General features: G+C 50.2%; 1 protein-coding gene across 1 annotated transcript in view; it reads left to right on the top strand.

The window, feature by feature from the left end:
- Window positions 1-19,604, top strand: part of LOC125433912 (perilipin-3-like) — a 36,645-nt gene extending 17,041 nt beyond the window's left edge. The window contains exons 2-8 of the mRNA XM_048498837.1: window positions 4,011-4,087; window positions 7,959-8,154; window positions 9,992-10,074; window positions 11,823-12,120; window positions 15,798-15,997; window positions 17,423-17,551; window positions 18,400-19,604. Of these exons, the coding sequence (XP_048354794.1) occupies window positions 4,028-4,087; window positions 7,959-8,154; window positions 9,992-10,074; window positions 11,823-12,120; window positions 15,798-15,997; window positions 17,423-17,551; window positions 18,400-18,744 (1,311 nt within the window). The 5' untranslated portion in view covers window positions 4,011-4,027 and the 3' untranslated portion in view covers window positions 18,745-19,604. The remainder of the gene's footprint in view (window positions 1-4,010; window positions 4,088-7,958; window positions 8,155-9,991; window positions 10,075-11,822; window positions 12,121-15,797; window positions 15,998-17,422; window positions 17,552-18,399) is intronic.
- Window positions 19,605-20,150: the final 546 nt, after the last annotated feature.

The raw sequence follows: 20,150 nt of genomic DNA, 5'->3' as shown, positions 1-20,150 counted from the left end.
TATGGACTACAATTCCCATCAGCCCCTCCCAGCATGGCCAATTGGAGTGTCATAGAACCTTTGGCACTCCAGATGTTATGGACTACAATTCCCATCAGCCCCTCCCAGCATGGCCAGGCCAATTGGTCGCATGCTGGCAGAACTGATAAGGAATTATGATCCATAACATCTGAGTGCCTAAGGTTCATGACTTCTACTAACTCCTAGAACATTACTAGACAGAGAAACTATATCTAGCATTAGACGATACTTACAAAGTTCCATCACTTGTAAAAAAAAAATGCTACTTTTCCCAAGAGCATGACATCTGTATTGTGTAACAGAAGTCCCACAACAGAATTGTCAGAATCTCTTTCAGATTTGTCTAGGGCCAGCCAAGGAGAGAAATTCCTAATACCCTCGTATCTCAGCCCAGTTTGCATTGGGACTTGGTGCCATGCCGGATGGAACAATGACCACCAGTTTAGTTGATTTTTTTAAAGAGCGTTGGGTAAATTTATTTCAATTTTTTGTGTCTGAATTAAGAACATAAGAACAAGCCAATTGGATCAGACCAGAGTCCATCTAGTCCAGCACTCTGCTACTCACAGTGGCTCCACCAGGTGCCTTTGGGAGCTCACCTGCAGGATGTGAAAGCAATGGCCTTCTGCTGCTGCTACTCCCGAGCACCTGGTCTGCTAAGGCATTTGCAACCTCAGATCGAGGAGGATCAAGATTGGTAGCCAGAGATCAACTTCTCCTCCATAAATCTGTCCAAGACCCTTTTAAAGCTATCCAGGTTAGTGGCCATCACCACCTCCTGTGGCAGCATATTCCAAACACCAATCACACATTGCGTGAAGAAATGATTCCTTTTATTAGTCCTAATTCTTCCTCCCATCATTTTCAATGGATGTCCCCTGGTTCTAGTATTGTGAGAAAGAGAAAAAAATTTCTCTCTGTCAACATTTTCTGCCCCATGCATAATTTTATAGGACTTCAATCCCATATCCCCCTCAGCTGTCTCCTCCTCCAAACTTAAAGAGTCCCCCAAAATGCTGCAGCATCTCTCCTCATAGGGAAGGTGCTCCGGTCATCCTAGTGGGGCCATCCTCATTGCTCCTTCTACTGCACTTTTTCCTATCTCTTAGAGCATCTTTTTTTTGAGATGTGTGTGACCAGAACTGAACTTACAGTACTCCCCAAAGTGCGGCACGCATACACACTTGTGTGCTTTATATAGGAGCCGCTGACAATCTTTTGCAGTTTTATTATCAGCTCCTTTTCCTAATGATCCCCAGCATAGGAGTTTTGCCTTTTTCACAGCTGCCATGCATTGAGTTGACGATTCCAATGGAACTATCAACTAAGACATGCCTAATCCCTTTTCACCAGTGCTGTGACTGATAGCACTGGACCCTGTAGCGTGTGTGTGAAGTTTGGATTTTTTTTACTCATATGGCCATCACTTTGCATTTGGTTGGCTACATTGAACTGCATTTTGCCATTTCTTAGCCCACTCACCCCAATTTATCAAGGTCCAGCTTTGGAGCTCTCCCATGAAATCTCTTTGTGGTTTCTACCGCCCTGTACATAATTTGGGTATCATCCATAAACTTGGCCACCACACTACCCACCCCTACTTCCAGGGTCATTTATGAATGAGTTAAAGAGCAACTTTGGGTCCCCAATCTGGATCCTTGGGGACACCTCCCTCCCTACATCCCTCTCCATTGTGAGACGAACTTCCCATTTATACCCACCCTTTGCTTCCTGTTCCTCAACCAGTTTTTTAATCCATAGGAGTGACTTCCCCTCTTATTCCTTCATTGCTGAGTTTTTCTCAATAGTCTCTGAGGTGAGGGAACTTTGTCAAAAGCCTTTTGGAAATCCAAACAGGCAATGTCAACTGGATTCCCCTTTATCGAGCATGCCTGTTTTACACCTAAATGGGAACTCTAGTAAGTTTGTAAGACAGGACTTGCCTCTGCAAAAGCCATGCTGACTCTTCCTCAGCAGGTCTTGCTTTTCTACATGTCTTATAATTTTATCTTTGTCCTTGGAGTTCTCCTTGGGACAGTCAAGAACGTTTTTAGTTTTTTCAGGAGCATCTGGTTGGAAATGGGACAGGAGATTAGATCTGTGACGGCACTCCCAACCTGGTGTTTGTGGGTGCCAAGGCACTTGGTAAGAGCTTGCCGGGCACCTGCCAAGGGCTTTTGGAAAGGGTGTGGGACCCAGTGGGACTTCTTATTGGCCATAAGAGATTTGAATGGCTTTGCAGGTTTTTATAGGCAGCAACACAAGGTCCATCACTGTGTAACTGAAGGGTAGACGCAGCAGCCATTTTGTAGCAGTGCCCACCCTGCTGTGTCAGAATCCTAGTGGTGCCAGAGGGCTCCAAAAAGGTTGGGGATCCCTGAGACAAACCCCTGGCCTGAACCAGATAGCTGTAGGAGGTTAAGAACTTTGTAGTATCTAATCTGGAGGAGCCCACCACTGAGCTGTGGAGGCTTATCTGGGGAATTCAGATTTAGCCACTGGGCACTCCCACACACGCCAGCTGGGTGACCTTGGGCCTGATCACAGCTACTAGGAGCTCTCTCAGCCCCACCCACCTCACACAGGGTGTTTGTTATGGGGGGAAGGGCAAGGAGATTGTCAGCCCCTTTGAGTCTCCTGCAGGACAGAAAGGGGGAATATAAATCCAAACTCTTCTTCTTCTTCTTGTTAGGCCGATCTGTCCATTTAACTGTGCCAATTTAATTGTCATGGCTTCCCTCTCTGAGAATGCTGGGAATTCTCCACACCTAGCATAGCACTCTAGGTAAGGGGACAGGGAGAGGAGTCCCCCTCTCTACAGGTTTTAAAAATCCTGACTTGGCTAGCCCAGCCTCCTCAGATCTCAGGCGCGGATTAAAGTTGGCCTGGTGAGCATTCAGGCGGGAGAGACAGGCTCCTGGAAGCCTCTTGCCTTGAAAACCCTTCGGTGTTGCCAAAGTCGGCTGCCGCTTGACCGTAAAAAAAATGAGGCCAAGTCAAAAACTATAAACATCCATGGACATTTTGCCCCACTGGCAACGGAGGGCCCCCAGCAAATTTGATTTCATTCAGCTGATTTCATTCAGTCTTCGATTCCTCCAGCGATCCCTAGAAACAAAATCCTTGGTTGGCGGTACCAGGTTCAAGTTCAGTGCACAGGGATCTACCTAGGCCACAGGTGTCAAACTTGCAGCCGTCCAACTGTTGTGGACTACAGTTCCCATCAGCCCCTGCCAGCATGATGCTGGCAGGGGCTGATCAAAGGCTCAATCCACAACATCTGGAAGAGCGATGAGTTTGACACCTATGATCTAGACCAGTAGGTGGCGTGACCTTATGGCACTCCAGATGTTATGGATTTCTGAATTCCCATCAGCCTGCCTGCCAGCGCATGGGCCAATTGGCCATGGCAGGCTATTGGGAAGGTAGCAATCCACTAACTGCTGATGCAAGGGTAACTCCCTCCACGGATCTATCAGATAGGCTTATACCACCTTATTGGAAAACTACTTCACTCAAAGAGGAATTAGCTTGCAGAACTCATTGCCACAGGATATAGCAGTGGCTGATTACCCACTGCTAGCTGTTCTCCACCCTAGTAATTCAAATACATTAAGTGGCATTTAGTATTGGGGTGGGGTCTGTACAGTTCAAAGCCCCCTCCCCTCCATTTCTCTCTGCAGGAGCAGGACACAAGCACAGGGACACTCCGAAGGGCAAAATCCAGCTCTTGAGGAATATTGCAGTGACACTCTTTGACCAAGATTAACAGCTTGCTTTCAGGCAGAAAGTGGCAGGGGTGGAAGGGTGGGGGAGGAGGCTCAGGGCTTTCCAGCCTTAGCTCAGCGAGGATTCTGGTTGGCGACCGGTGTCGTCCCATTCCCATGCCTCTGCTTATCTTCCGACCTCTGACCGGGAGCTCTTGAGTCACCCTGGAGTTTACCCCAAGCTTATCTAGGGATGACTTGAAGTTTCTTTGTCTGTTCCAGCTGCCTCAAACGTCAACATGGCCTCTGCAGATGGTGCCGCCGCCTCATCGGCTGCAACAGCCGAACAAGATCCAAAAGTAAGTCCCTTCAGGGTATTTTCTTTCGCTTCAGTGGATTTAATTTTTGAGATGGTCTACGTGTTTAATGTATTGTCAAAGGCTTTCACGGCCGGAATCACTGGGGTGCTGTGTGGTTTCCGGGCTGTATGGCCGTGTTCTAGCAGCATTCTCTCCTGACGTTTCGCCTGCATCTGTGGCTGGCATCCTCTGAAGATCCTCTGAAGATGCCAGCCACAGATGCAGGCGAAACTTCAGAATGCTGCTAGAACACGCCATACTGTCCTTGAAACCACACAGCTCCCCAGTGTTAACACCTGTCTGTTACCCATGGTAATAAACCAGCAGTTAAGATTGGTCATGTTCGTTTTAAGTCAGTGGCCTCCGCAGTCCAGGGCCCTGTTTGCAAATCCCCCCAGAAGATCAACAGGCAAGATGTGGAGGCCCCAGTCTCTCTGCTGCAACGGCCATTTAATGGTATCCTTTCACTGAACATGGAGGCTCCATTGATTCTTCACGTTTTGGTGACAATTGATCCAGCCTATTCAACGTGAATGTGCCAAATCCCTTCTTGAAGTAGTCACTGGCCAATTACCAGCCGGGGATGGGGCACCCGGTGGGACCAGAGAAATGCAGAGTCCGGGGCAAGGAGTCTTGTCATCGATAGAAAAGCCCTCTTGCGACACTGAGAGAGGGAGAGCCCATCAGGGCAAGATCTCCTGTGATCCTGACCTGTTTCTTCCCTTACCCTGCGTGCCTCTCACTTTCCGTGCGTAAAGCGAGGGCGCTTCTGGCGTGACTTTCCATGCCTGGGCAGGTCGAGGGTGGGGAACAGCTGGGAGCGGGTAATCAGCCATTGCTGTATCCTGTGGCAGTGAGTTCTGCAAGCCAATTCCCCTTTGAAGAACAGAAGAAGAGTTTGGATTTATATCCCCCCCCTTTCTCTCCTGCAGGAGACTCAAAGGGGCTGACAATCTCCTTGCCCTTCCCCCCTCACAACAAACACCCTGTGAGGTAGGTGGGGCTGAGAGAGCTCCGAGAAGCTGTGACTAGCCCAAGGTCACCCAGCTGGCGTGTGTGGGAGTGCACAGGCCAATCTGAATTCCCCAGATAAGCCTCCACAGCTCAAGCGGCAGAGCTGGGAATCAAACCCGGTTCCTCCAGATTAGATACCCGAGCTCTTAACCTCCTACGCTACTGAGCAGAGTACTTTTCTGTCCTGGGACATATTGACTATCATCTTAAGAAGCGTTTAAATTAAGAGGTGTGCAGATTGGATATTTCCAGTCTGACACAGTGCCCCAAAATTCCTGTTTAATTTCACATCAGAAATACTCAAATGCACGCTCCTAATTCAGACTTAGTACAGCAAATCCTATTCTGAGAGTCAGTTCTGCCCACTCTTGCACTAGACGAGGGAGAAGCGCCTGGGGCTTATGGCGGGCTGTCGGTTGTTTCTGTCATAGGAGGAGCAGCAGTGGCGCAGGAGGTTAAGAGCAGGTGCATTCTAATCTGGAGGAACCGGGTTTGATTCCCAGCTCTGCCGCCTGAGCTGTGGAGGCTTATTTGGGGAATTCAGATTGGCCTGTGCACTCCCACACACACCAGCTGGGTGACCTTGGAGCTGGATCACAACTACCAAGACTCTCTCAGCCCACCCACCTCCACAGGTGTTGTTAATGTGGGGAAGGGCAAGGAGATTGTCAGCCCCTTTGAGTCTCCTGCAGGAGAGAAAGGGGGGATATAAATCCAAACTCTTCTTCTTCTTCTTCTCTTTTCCCACCTGCACCCACCCCCGTGCCCCACTTAGCTTAGGTGGCGGTCCCAGGCAGCCTGGCAGGGACTGATGGGAATTGTAGTCCATAACATCTGGAGTGCCAAAGGTTCACCACCCTGGACCTAAGGTGAGGGGGCTCGGGGGGGGGGGGTGCGAGGTGCGCCCAGAGCATGTGTTGCCCCGGGCACCATTCCTCCATTCCGCGCCTCTGCTTCCACCTCTTCTTTTTCAGATTAAACATTTCCAAGTCCCTCATCCCTTCCCCGTAGGGTCTCCAGGCCCCCGATCATCCTTAATGGAGCCAGCGGGGTGTATTGGTCGAGAGCAATGGACTCTAATCTGGAGAACTGGGTTTGTTTCCACACTCTCCACATGAGAGGCAGACTCCTATCTGGTGAACCGGGTATATTTCCTGACCCCTGCACGTGAGCAGCGGACTTTGATCCAGGTGAACTGGGGTTGGTTCCCCCTGCTCCACATGAAGCCTGCCGGGTGACCCTGGGCCAGTCACAGTTCTCTCCAAACTCTCTCCGCCCCACCTTCCTCACAAGGTGTCTGTTGTGGGGAAAGGGAGGGAAGGCACTTGTAAGCAGCTCTCATTCCGCACATGCAGAATAATGCACTTTCAAACTGCTTTCAGTGCTCCTTGAAGCTGTGTGGAATGGGAAAATCCACTTGCAAACAGTTGTGAAAGTGGTTTGAAAACGCATTATTTTGCGTGTGCGGAAGGGGCCTTTGAGACTTTTTACAGTTGAGAAAAGTGGTGTATAAATCCAGCTCTTCTTCCACTGTCCTGTCTGTCTGGGTGGGTTCTAGGAGAGAAGGGTCTTGCTCTTTCTGCTCCAACCCACCCCTCTTTTCCTGCAGCACCACCAGGTCACTGCTGGTGTGGGGAAGTCAGTGTGAGAAGACAGGTTTAAAGTCCAGGGAAGCATTTGATAAACCCGAGTCTTGTGCTACGTGCTGTGAGGAAATAGAGCCCTGGGTTAAAGAGGCTATTGCGCAAGATCTGATAGCATGGTGACGTTCCTTTATGCGCTGTCTCTGATCCTTGTAATCTGGACACTCTTGCAAGCATCTGGCTGATAGCCAAAATGATGATGGGCGGGCAGCCACACGCATCTGCCGATCCAATTCTGCCCTTAGTAGTGGATGCTGATTCCCATCCCAGAAAGTTAGAAGAAGAAGAGTTCATATCCTCCCACCCCCGTTTCTCTCCTGTAAGGAGACTCAAAGGGGCTAACATACTCCTTTCCCTTCCCCCTTCCCCCACAACAAACACCCTGTGAGATAGGTGGGGCTGAGAGAGCTCAGAAGAACTGTGACTAGCCCAAGGTCGCCCAGCTGGCGTGTGTGGGAGTGCACAGGCTAATCTGAATTCCCCAGATAAGCCTGCACAGCGCAAGCGGCAGAGCAGGGAATCAAACCCGGTTCCTCCAGATTAGAGTACACCTGCTCTTAACCACTACACACTGCTTTACGCCACTGTTTTGCAATGTCCCTTTGAGGTAGGTGGGCCTGAATCACAGAGACCTGATAGAGATCTTTAATCTGAGCGGTCAAGCCCTCCGAAATCCTTGCTGGAGGAAACAACTGTCTTTCCAGGTTTGGTCTTTAGAAGCCTTGTGTACCAGCTTCAGAAGCTGACAGTGCACAGCACTGATTGGCTTGGCTCTGTGGTGTCAAGGAACAACCTTTCCTACTCCTCAAGCAGTGTGCAACGTTTCAGTCGTGTTTTTTGTAGGAGCAGGGATGATGTTGATCCTATGTAGATTGGATGTTTGGATATACCTGTAGTGATTCTTCCACAGTTCCTTCCAGAGCTTGTGACTGAGCACTAAAGAGTAACAGTGTTGTAGAAAGGAGACCTGCATTCGAATCACTGCATAATCAGGATTGATCTTGGTTCTGGCCCACCTTAATGGGTTGAGGTGAAGATCAAATGGGACATTCCTGAATGGGCTGAGTAGAATGATTAATACATGGGGCAGAAAATCTATTTGCATGGATATCTTCAAGTTGCTAGTCCTGATGAAACAATTCCATGATTTATCCTGTGTTTCTGACCCTACCTGTGCCTAATTGACTTTCTTTCCCCACTTCCCCCATCATCAGTGTATAACTGACAGGGTCACTAGCCTACCGCTGGTCAGCTCTGCCTACGACATGGTCTCCTCCGCTTACACTTCCACTAAAGAGAGCCACCCGTATGTGAAATTGGTTTGTGATATGGCAGAGACGGGGGTCAAAACGATTGCTGCCGCTGCCGCCACTGGAGCCCAGCCCATCTTGACTAAGCTGGAGCCACAGAGTGAGTACCTTTTCTCCCCCTACCTGCTGCAAAGAGCAGGGGAGGCTAGTAGGATGGGGAAACAGAAGTTCTGCATTCAAATCCTAAAAAGTTAAAGCAAGTTTTCTTGAAACTTTATCCTGCTTAAGAGGGCCTGTGCTGGAGTTGTGTGGGTTGAATGCCATTACATTCTTAATAAATGTTACAACCTTAATAAATGTCAGATTAAGATATACAATCTTAATAAATGTCAGGATTGTTCAGTAACTAGTCAAAGGCCCCAGTTGACTATACCCTATTACAGTGGTGGCGAACCTTTGGCACTCCAGATGTTATAGACTACAATTCCCATCAGCCCATAACATCTGGAGTGCCAAAGGTTCGCCACCACGGCCCTATTATTTCAGTATAGATGCCGCTAAACTGAATTAGAAGGTAAATCTCTTATGGAAATGAAGAAAGGAAATTAATCTGTGACAGATGTGTCCAACTCTGGCCCTCCAGATGTTCATGGACTATGATTCCCATACAGAGGCGTAGCTGGGCCAAACTGCGCCCGGTGCGCATTCCACATTTTCCGCCCCCCCATGCTCCCCCATGGCGCGCCCCCCCCCCCCGGCTTCCCCCTTTCCCACACTTACCTTAGTTCCTTTTTCATAACTTTTTCAGGCTTCAAAAGGCCTTGTTCTCAGTAAAAAAAAAAAGGGCTGATGGGAACTATACTCCCCAGGAGACCTTGTGAGCCCCAAGGTCTCCTGGGAACTGTAGTTCCTCAGGCCGTTTTTACTGAGAACAAGGCCGTTTGAAGCCTGGAAAAGGAACTAAGTTAAGGGAGGTGGGGGCGCCGCGGGGCAGGGCCCTGAGGGCGATTTTTGTGCCCCCCCCCCCCAGGCGTGCACCCAGTGCACAACACCCCCCTGTCCCCTTGCGGCTCCGCCACTGTTCCCATATGGAGGGCTAGAGTTGAACACACCTGCCATAGACCAACTCCATTTCTTCATAGGTCAACTTTCTTCATTTCCAACTCTGCCCCTCCAGATGTTCATGGACTAAGATTCCCACATGGTTTGAGGGTAGCAGAAGGGACCAATGATAGAGGTGATTGACCAGCATGTGGACAGACCAACAGAACACACCAGTTTGGCCACTGGAGAGTATCCAGCTCCCTCTTAAAAGAGTCTTTAAGATGGGTTGTGACTTGCAGCTGGTGAAGCTGATCGGCAGGGCTGCCAGTCGAACGGATGGAAACCAGATTTCAGGGGCTGCCACAGCCCCTCTGCCACAGGTCACGTTCCCCTGGGACTGGAGTCCTTCTGATGGTGGGAGTCCTTCAGTGAATCCCCACTGCCACCGAGCTCAACATTGTTTTGTCTCAGTTCCCCCCCCCCCCCCGAACTGCGACATCCTTGTCACAGTTATGAACTACACTTTTCTGCCGGAACAAGGTCGATACCGCTTCGAAGTGGGGAAGCATCGAAACGACACCTCATCCGTTCAACCAATCACGAGCCGCTTTTGTGGCATGTGCAGAACGGGAGAGTCATGGCGGGCATGTAACTGTAAACTGTAAAAACTGTAAAAAAAAAAAGAACGCTCCCGTTTCCCGCCGTAACACAAGCGCCAATCACGATCGAGGAGCGAAACAGGCACCAAGATGATCCCGCCCACTTAGCTCAGTTCCAGGGGGCCAACTCAGTTGCTGTGGGGACAGCCTGGAATCGCCCTCCACTGAAGGGAACCGAGTCGACCTTAGCTCCCTTCTGTAGTGGGGAAAGCCTCCAAGTGTAGCTTTCAGAGGATGAGCTGAACTTAAGCTCTGATGTATCCCCTCCTGACTAGAGGGCTTTTTCCTCTGCAGTTTCAAGCGCCAACGCATATGCGTGCCAGGGGCTGGATAAACTGGAGGAGAAGTTGCCAATCCTTCAGCAGCCGACTGATAAGGTACTTGGTCAACCCTAATTATGTGAATTAGGATGTAAATTGTTTTTTTCCCTTTAAAACTTGGTTTTGCCAGGTTAATCGGGGTTGCCTGAGGAACTGAGCGGCAGATACTTAAATCTGTCTCCAGATGAAGCAGTGTCTTCATTTGTCAAAGGCTTTCACAGCTGGAATCAACTGGCTGTTGTGGGTTTTCCAGGCTGTGTAGGTAGTTTTTGCTCCCAATGTTTTGCGGGCATCTATGGCTGGCATCTTCAGAGAAACACATCTTACTGTGGCCTGCCTCTGTATCAGGCCTGCGCCATTCTGGGGCTGGCAATCTACACGTCCGCATCCCAGCTGCAGATGGCCGGGCCACGATCCTCGCTCAAGGCTACGGGGGCCTCCCTCTTTTGCTTGCCTGACCCTCATCCAGTAGAGCTTCACCGTTTCTCCTTATTTGCCTTCCCGGAGAAGTAAACTGTCTGTACCAAACAATGCTGTTATTCTCATTGTCCTTTCACATGCTGATATTTTGGGAATGCGAGGGTGGGGGGACTCATGGGATGAACTGAACTGTAAAAGTATATACCCCCCACTTTTGGCTGTCAGAACCTGGGAATGACACAGTTCACACTGTTTTCACACTGCTGTTTTTGGCCCATGCGGAATCAGCCGAAGAAACAAACATATGGATAACTAAACAAACCCTACTTCATTCATATAGCAGGATAGGAGTCCATTCCTTGCAGAATATCTACCCTACCTGTTATTGATGCGTGGCTAAAACCATCTGCCCCTTCCACACAGCAAATGTATTAACGGGTTGCAGTCGGGCTAAAGGCACCCGCTTTCCTGTTTTTGCGTTCACATGCATCTGTGCAGGCAGTGATTGGCGCCCATGGAAACAATCCTTTGCACGGAAACGCGTCTATTTTTAAACATTACTTCCAACCCATCCGTAGCTATGCAGGAACGCACACGTGAACCCCCACAGCCATGCTGATATCCCACGATATGACCATCTGCACCTGCGTAGCTACGCAGATGTAAGCCACAAATGTTTCTTAAAAAGAAAAGGGAGGCTAATAAAACACCAAAAAAGCTCTTTAAATCTTCCAGAGTCTTGTTGATGACTGGAGTAAGAGACCATCATGCTCTGAGGATACCATCCATAGATGCGGGCAAAACATTAGGAGCAGAAAATATTAGACCACGGGCACACAGCCCAGAAAACCCACAACAGCCAGTGCAGAGGCGCAGCAAGGGGAAATGGCGCCCAGGGCAAAACGACACACACACACCCCTGCCCCGCTTACCTGAGCCGGCAGTAGTCCCAGGCAGGGCCGGGTGGGACAGGGCCGAGAGGTGCCTGACTGCAGCCTCTGCCGGGTGGGGACGAGGGGTGCTTGGCTGTGGCCTCCGCTGGGCAGGGCAGGGTGAAGCTGTGGGGTGCTCAGCTGCAACCTGTGCCGGGCTGGGTGGGGCCAGGGAAAGGGGGAGGGGTGTGGGCCGATTTTCCGGCCCCATAAGACCGAGCAGGGACCCGCCTGGGGGATTTGGTAGCTACGCCACTGAGTCAGTGCTTAATTATCTGGACACGTGGCAATCGCTCTGGACTAGACATGGACAGGTCTCTGATCCTCGTGTGGCTTCACACCTTCTGTTCCGATGGCTTTTCTACAATTGACCCTCATCTGTGACTTCGTATAACTTTGGATCTTGTTCTCTGAAGTCTCTATGTCTGAATGAACTGTTATCTCTGCCCTTAGATTTTTTCTGACACCAAAGAACTGGTGACTTCCACTGTGTCCGGGGCCAAAGATGCCATCAACCACACGGTCACCGGGGCCAGAGATGCCGTCACCAGCACAGTGACCGGGGTGGTTGGCAAGACAAAGGAGGCGGTCCAAGGGGGTATGGAGATGACCAGGTCAGCAGTGGCTGCTAGTGTCAACACGGTGATGACCTCCTCAGTAGGTCAAATGGTGACCAGCGGCGTGGATACCATGCTGGAAAAGTCTGAGAGCCTGGTTGACCACTACCTTCCAATAACCGAGAAGGAACTGAGTGAGTTGGAAGTTGGTCTTCTAATTGGAGAACGACTTTTATTCTGTGCCTTTATTTTAAAACTAGCATGCCCGGCCACGCGTTGCTGTGGCTGAGTCTGGTGGACAAGGAAGAAAAGGGGAAGTGAACGGTTCGAACATGGGTCATTGCACAATGACTGCAAGGGAGGGGAGAGGCAAGGGGCCCCTCACTCCCCTCCCTCTCTCCCGTTCCCTTGCATGGCAACCCTGCAGGTCCCTCCCTAACATTCCTCTTCCTCTGCTAGGGTGGGTGGGCCATGTCCAGGTGGGCTGGTCCTGTCCCTTCCACTCCCTTCCCTTGCAGGCAAATTATCGAGCGTAAAACACACTGGGAGGCATGAGCCACGTTGTGCTCAAATTTCAGAGCGTTTGGTCTAGCAAACCCCTGGACCCTCCCTCATCTTCCCCGCCCTCCGCTAGGGTGGGTCATGTCCAGATGGCAGGCCCCATCCCTTTCACTCCATGAGGCAGTGGTTTTCAAGGAAGGCATGGTTGGTTCCCTTGTATCAGAGGGTGTTGCTTTGATGGCCAGCCAGATGGCATGCTTCGTTGCGGAACAACAGAGAACCTGTGGTTCCTCCTTAACTGTCACAAGTGTGTGGCATTGTACACAATAACTGTAAGGTAACAGTGCTGTGGCACAATGTACACAACAGGAGTGTGGAAACAGCATGAAAACCTGGCCGCACATGAATGCCACGTTATGTATGAAAAAATTTCTGTAAAGCAATCCCGGTCCAGTAGTTTTGGGGAGATTACTCCTGTCAGCAGAAAAATGAACTTATAGGATTTTTTTATATACTAGCATGCCCCATCTAGCGTTGCTGTGGCTTTAGTTGTGGTGAAAGTTCTGGGAAAGGAACAGTAGCAGCAAATCACTCCGTATTGTACAGGCCAGCAGTACATGCTCATTGCACAAACATTGCAGCCTTGGATAACTGTGCGATGTCAGTGATGTGTGTGCCCAAGATCTCTTTGGGAATGGAAAGGCTAGCACCCTCTCCCACACATCTAGGCTGGCTGGTCATGATCCTTTACCTTGGGGAGGTGAAGTTTGTTGGTGGGCAACGGGTGTCGCCTTCTGAGGAAACCCCTCTTGGATAGGTGCGACGCAGCCATTCAAAGTGTATGTCATGGTGTGGCTGTACCTGAGCTTGGTAACTCCCCTTGGAGTAATGCATTGCCTGGTTTCTCTTAACTGTAACTGCAGTATTCAGGGGAATCTAGGCTGGCTGGCCTCCCTCCTCGCCCGCCCCTTGTGTAAGTCAGCCCCTCACTTCTCTTCCTCCCCTCTCTCTCCCTTCCTTTTTACATGCCACCCTCCAGGTCCCTCCCTAATGTTCCTCTTCCCCTCCGCCTAGGGTGGGTCGGCCATGTCAAGATGACTGGGCCCCCTGCCTCCTCCTCCCCTTGCATGCAACCCCTCACCTGTCTCCCCTCCCTCACTCTCCCTCTTCTCCTCCTTGCATGCCACCCTCCCTCCCTCCCTCCCTTCTCTCCTTTCCCTCCGGCCTAGGGTGTGGGTCATATCAAGATGCTGGGCCCCCGCCTCCCCTCCCTTGCATGCCACCCTCACTCTCTTTTCCCCTCCCTCACTTCTCTTCCCTTTGCATGCCACCCCTCCCTTCCCTTTCCCGCTCCGCTAGGTGTGGGTGGGTCATATCAAGATGTAGGGCCCCCTGCCTCCCTCCCTCCCTTTGCATGCCACACAGCTCACTGTCTCCCCTTTCTCACTTCCTTATTAGTTCTTCCCTTGCATGCCTCACCTTTCCTCTCCCTCCCTCCTCCTTCCCTTTGCATGCCACACAGTGGTGGATCCAAAAATTTTAGCGTAACAGGTTCCCATGGTGGCGGGATTCAAACTGCTGGCGTAGAGGCACCAATGGGCTAAGGGCGGGCACGACGGGCGGGTCAGGTCATTCCAGGGGCGGGCATTACTGGGCTGGGCTGTGGCAAGGACGCAGCCGCTGTGCCGGTCCCTTGTGTGGGAAACCCACGCATGCAGGCGTTTGCAGGCTAGCCACACGCATCGCTGGTGCACCTCCTGCTAGGACTGCTTCCAAGTTCTGCACCGCTTACTTGGAGAGAAAAGGGGGCTGTGAATCTAAGGCAAAAATCACGTGACAAAATCACCTGAATTAGGTAACCTCTCTGCACACACAAATAATTAGTAACCTACTCGAACCTGTGAGAAACTGCTGGATCCCATCTCTGATGCCACCCTCTCCCTCATCTGTAGTGGCAGTGGAGGTTAAGAGCTCATGTATCTAATCTTGAAGGAACCGGATTTGATTCTCCTCGCTCTGCCGCCTGAGGCTGTGGGAGGCCTTATCTGGGGAATTCAGAGTAGCCTGTACACTCCCACACACGCCAGCTGGGTGACCTTGGGCTAGTCTCTAGCTTCTCGAGCTTCCCTCTCATAGCCCTAACACCCCCAACTTCACAGGGTGTTTGTTGCACGTGAGGGGGAAGGGCAAGCGAGATTGTAAGCCCCTTGAGTCTCCTGCAGGAGAGAAAGGGGATAGAAACTCCAAACTCCTCTTCTCCTCCTCCCTCCTTCCTCCCTCCCTCCTCCTCTTCTCTTTCTTCTTCTTCTTTCTTCTCCCTTCCTTCCCTCTCCCTCATGTGTATGTGTGTGTATGTGTTTCTTACCTCCACTGAAAGTGCGACTGCCTACTGTACTGTTTTCACTGCTCATAACTCTGGCACACGCCTCGAGGAACAACATTGTAAGCAGCACAAACATAAGTTACACACAGGCCCCTCCCTGTCCTTCACCAGGGAGCGCCAGGAAAAAGGCGTGTTTACCTGGGCCAGGTATGAAATTTCAGGTATGTGAACATCTGAAAACACTCTCGCCTGACTGACTATAGTGGCTGGGAATTTTCAGAGGAATTGGCCCAGCAGTTACTGAGGTACCCTGTCATCAACACATACACGGAAAGCTTTTTATATATATAGATGAGGAAGAGGCCAGCTGGCACGCCCAGTCTTATACCAGCCTGATCATAATTCTCCTCCTGACGGGAGGTGGGTGCAGTTGTCTGTCTCTGCCCCCCCCAACCCACCCCCGCAGCCCCAAAAGCTGTGCTGGGAATCCAGGACATTCTGTTGTTGCTGTTAGACAGCTGGGGTCGTCTCCTGTGTTGGGCGGGTTAGAAGGCAAGAGGAAAGGAGGCCGAGCCGCATTCCTTCTAATCGGGTTTCTCTGGGAAGGGGTGGGTGTGTGGACTGGAGGGGGGCATTGAGTCATTTGCTTTCTGTATTTGTAGAGGGATCTTTGCGGGGGCGGAGCGGGGTGGGCTCAGTTCTGTCAGTAAAGGTCTGGCGGCCTATTTTACTTGAATTGCTGTTTCTGAAGTGGAAGTGCTTGCTAAAGTGGAAGTGCTTTCCCTGACAGTCCAGGGGTCCTGAAACCACCTTTCTCTCAGGTAGCTGGAACCGAAACCAGGTAATAATAGACAAAGTGTGAAGGAGTGGCCTCACAGATCTTGGGTTCTGGGGGACTGGAAAAGTCCTCACTAGTCCTCTGCCCAGAGAAGTATGTAGCAAATGTCCCGTGCCAAAGTGTTTTGGGAAGAAGCAGGAAAAACCAAACACCATTTTTAAGTGTTCGTCTCCTTTTTCTTTTGAACTCCCCCTCTCTGGCTTTTCTAGCTGAACTGGCCACTTCCATGGAAGGGTTTGATATAGCCACCGTGGAGGAACAGCAAGCGCAGCGGAGCTATTTTGTCCGCCTGGGGTCCCTCTCAAGCAAAGTCAGACTCCGGGCCTACCAGCACTCCTTGGGGAAACTGAGGGACGCCAAGCAGGGCACTCAAGATGCTCTTTCCCAGCTCTCCCAGACAATCGAACTGGTAAGCAAGCAACCTCAATTTAAGATAGTTGACACTGTTTCTTCAGGGAGTTCTCCACAATTCTCCGGCCCCCTTGCTGAAGATGTTTCGACGCCCGTGGCTGTCGCCTGATCAGTTGAGGATTCAGCTCAGCTTGGCCAGGATGTCACTCCCTGGCATTCAAGGGCTCAGCTGGCCAATCTGATGTTTGAGGGCAGTTAAAGTGTTTCTGCACTAACACAGTTGGTCAAGCTGCATATGTAAATACTTCCCGTTCCAGTGGATGCGTGATCTTATAACAAGCACCTTGAGTATCTTTACCTGAAGAAATGGTTGCCAAAAGCTAACATGACGGCACAATCCCGCTCACTTCCACTTGCTTGATTGATTTTAGTTCCACATCGCCTCTCAATGTTTCCTCGGGTGGTAGATTACACCGCATGGGGCAATTATCACGTGGTGACAGCAGGAATACGTCGGGGCAAGAAATCTTATCCCAATGCACTTCTTCCTTGTGGCATGCCGAGAGAGGAAGTGTGAGAGGGCAAGATTCCTGGCCCCGATGCATTTCCTCTTGCCCATCCCGCCCCCCCCTTGGTGCTTTTCGCTTTCCCTGCAGAAAGTGAGAGCATTTCTGGCATGGCCTTTGCACCAGAGAGGGGCAAGGGCGGGGCAGAGCTGGCCGTGGGTAATCAGCCATATAAGTGTTGGAAATGTGAATATCAAGGAGGGACCTTTTATCACTTATGGTGGACCTGTGAAAAAGCTAAAGAATTTTGAAGGTCAATACATAACAATAATTTTTAAACAAATTAAAGACAAGTATACAAATGAAACCTGACAGGTTTTTTTTGGTTGGCCCTTCTGCCTGGATCTCTGGAAAGGCAGCGTGGAACTTTGTTTTTATATATGACAAGGATATTCTATGCACAGATATGAAAAACTCCCATCTGTACCTACAATAGAGCAATAGTAGGCGAAGGTATTACAGCTGGCAGAGATGGCCCAGTTAATTTTGTTAATTAAGGAAAATAAGTTAATTCAGTTTATGGACAATTGGAAACCCTTCATAGAATATTTAGACAAAAGAAACAAATTGATGATTAGTGGTTTTTAAGGTTTAGGATTGTTAAAAGTAAGTAGAGAAAAAGTAATTTTATTTATGTGCTAAAACTGTTTTTAGGGTTAATGTACAGTGCAGAAGAACCTTGGAACTCTTATGGAATTCTTATGAAACACAAATTACTTGAATGATGTGTATGGAGGGAGTGGGTTGTATGTTGGAAAGGTTTTGAAGTTGGTAATACAAATTTTAATCCCAATTTAGTTCACATTTCTCACAGACCTGAGGCACGTGACAGGGATTTAAGGGGGATGTTTGCTATAAAAAGCTTTTAAGGTTTTGCTGAACCTTGCTGAGAAGTCTCCCTTGGTGATTCCTCGCAGATCGAGCACCTTAAACAAGGGGTGGACCAGAAAATCCACAGTGCCCAGGAGAAGCTACACCAGATGTGGCTGCAATGGAGTCAGAAACAATCGCCTGACAGCAGCCAGAAAGATGCTTCTCAGCCAGAGGTAGGTTTGTTTCTCGAGAAACTGTTTCTCAAGAATCCCCTCAGATGCCTTGTCTGGCCAAAGGATTGTTCCTACAGTAAGAGAGCCAACATGGTGTAGTGTCGTGGTTAAGAGCAGGGAACTCTAATCTGGAGAACTGGGTTTGATTCCCCGGTCCTCCACTTGAAGCCCGCTGGGTGACCTTGGGCTCTCTCAGCCCCACCTGCCTCACAAGGTGTCTGTTGTGTAAAGAAGACGAGAAAGGAGTTGGTAAGATTCTTTCAGGCTCCTTGCAGGAGAGAAAGGCAGGGTATAAATCAGTGATGGCGAACCCATGGCACGGGTGCCAGAGGTGGCACTCGGAGCCCTCTCTGTGGGCATGTGCGCACAGAGTTCATCACGTGGGGGGCGGAAAATCACACCCCCCCCCACACACACACACACACATCTAGGCTGGCCTGGGCCACTAAGCACGATGTGCAAACACTGCGGTGAGCAGGGAGGGCTCGGCTGGCGGGCCTGGTGCCTTGTGCTCCAGGTGGCTGCGGGGCCCCGCGGGGCCTTGTGCTCCAGGTGGCTGCTGCCCATGGAGGGGAGGGGGGGCAGAGGAGGCAGAGATTCTAGAGAGGCACAGAGCGGTGCACGCGGGACTTGCTGGAGGCTACAGCAGGCTGGCCCCTGCTCAAGCGGGTGGGGCAGAGGAAGAGGGAGCCAACCGTTTTTTCTAAATTAAATCCTCAGCATTCAGGTTAAATTGCCGTATTGTCACATTGCGATAAATAAGTGGGGTTTGGGTTGCAATTTGGGCACTCGGTCTCAAAAAGGTTCGCCATCACTGGTATAAATCCGAACTCTTCTTCTTCCGGCAGATTGAATCTCAAGCTTTAGAGGTCTCCCGTGGCCTCGCTCAGCAGCTCCACTCCGCCACTGCGACCCTGGTCTCCAACCTCCAAGGACTCCCCACGGGCATCCAGGAGAAAGTGAGCCTCGTCCGTCAAAATGTGGATGAACTCCGGACCTCATTCTTATCTGCCAAGTCCTTCCAGGACTTGTCTTCATCCATCTTGGCCCAGAGCAGGGAGAGAGTCGCCCAGGCCCGGGAGCTAACGGATGAGTTGCTGGAGCATGTGAGCCGTAATGCTCCACTCTCCTGGGTGGTGGGGCCCTTCACCGCATCTGGCAAGCAGGAAGGGGAGGAAATAGAGATGCAGTAGAATTTGGAACACTCTTTTTTTTGTGGGAGTGAGGAGTGCTGTTGGAAATCTAGGCTGCTCTGAGTATTGGCCTGATGCATGGAACAGCCCAAATGGAAACTGAATTAAACTCCTTTCTCAGCCTGGGAGCACTGTCCTAAAAAAAGAGCAGAGAATGCTGTGGGAGGGAAGTTTGGGAATGTCATACAAGCTTTGGCTGCCATTTTGATGGCCTGCCTTTTGCACAGGCAGCATGTACTAGCCACCTGTCCTGCTGGGGTACTCTTTGGCCAATTAAAAGCCAAGCTTGAAATTTGGGGTGCTGGATCTTGTCCATTCCCATCCTCCCATACCCAAATGTGAGCATGTTATTTTTCCGGACGGTTCAGAAAAATGGCCATGCTTTTAGAGAGGGTTCCAGCATCATTTAGCAGAGAAATGTCCTCAACAGAACTTGGCGGGGGGATGTTTCCTTACAAACACTCCTTGTGGTGAAATTGAGGGATTGGGCACAAGTGGTGGTGTGTAATGAATAAAAACTACAGGGAACCAAGAAAAGTATTTTCTCCCTTGGAAACCTTGCATGAATGCCTCTTTGTATAATGAAACAGAATGTTGTCAAGATACCTTTTAAACCATTTGGCTCTCAAATGTCTTGGCTGAGTGGTCTAGATCTCTGAATTCTAAAGCTACCCGGAAAAAAGAGGGGGGGGGGCACAACTAAACCTACCTCTCCTTTAACCTGACAGAGCATATTTTCTGAAACATGCCTGTAGTCCTACTTAAGTCAAGTTCTGTCTTTCCAGGACTATCTCCTTGCTCCTTATTGATTGTGTAACCCACATGTGTGCCTTGATTTCAATAAATGTTATTGCATTAAAGGATGTCTCGTGTATCAAGTTTTTTAGGAGGGTGGGGGGGAATGGAACTAGCCAGGCGCTAGCCCTATCCAAAGCGAGCCATTCATTTGCTTGGTTGGAGGGGTGTGTTCTTGATTGGCACTTCTAGAAAAAGTGAGGACCAGTGCCTTTGTGAGACGGGTTTCCACATCCATGCATCAGAAGGGCCATAGTTGGGGGTCAAATGAAATGAAATGCACAGATATAGGATGGGTGACACCTGGCTTGGCAACACGACATGTGAAAGGGATCTGGGAGTCTTAGCAGACCACAAACTAAACATTAGTCAGCAGTGTGATGTGGCGGCCAAGAAAGCCAATGCGATTCTGACCTGTATCAATAGGAGTACATTGCCTAGATCAAGGCATGTAATTGTACCTCTCTATTCTGCATTGGTTAGACCTCACCTGGAATATTGTGCACAGCTCTGGGCACCACAATTTAAGAAGGATATTGACAAGCTGGAACCGGTCCAGAGGAGGGCAACCAAAATGGTAAAAGGTCTGGAATCCATGCCCTATGAGAGGA

The sequence above is a fragment of the Sphaerodactylus townsendi genome, linkage group LG05 (assembly GCF_021028975.2).
Source record: "Sphaerodactylus townsendi isolate TG3544 linkage group LG05, MPM_Stown_v2.3, whole genome shotgun sequence".
Taxonomy (NCBI): domain Eukaryota; kingdom Metazoa; phylum Chordata; class Lepidosauria; order Squamata; family Sphaerodactylidae; genus Sphaerodactylus; species Sphaerodactylus townsendi.
The sequence above is the reverse complement of the archived record's forward strand: the minus strand, read 5'-3'. Positions and strand labels throughout refer to the sequence as shown.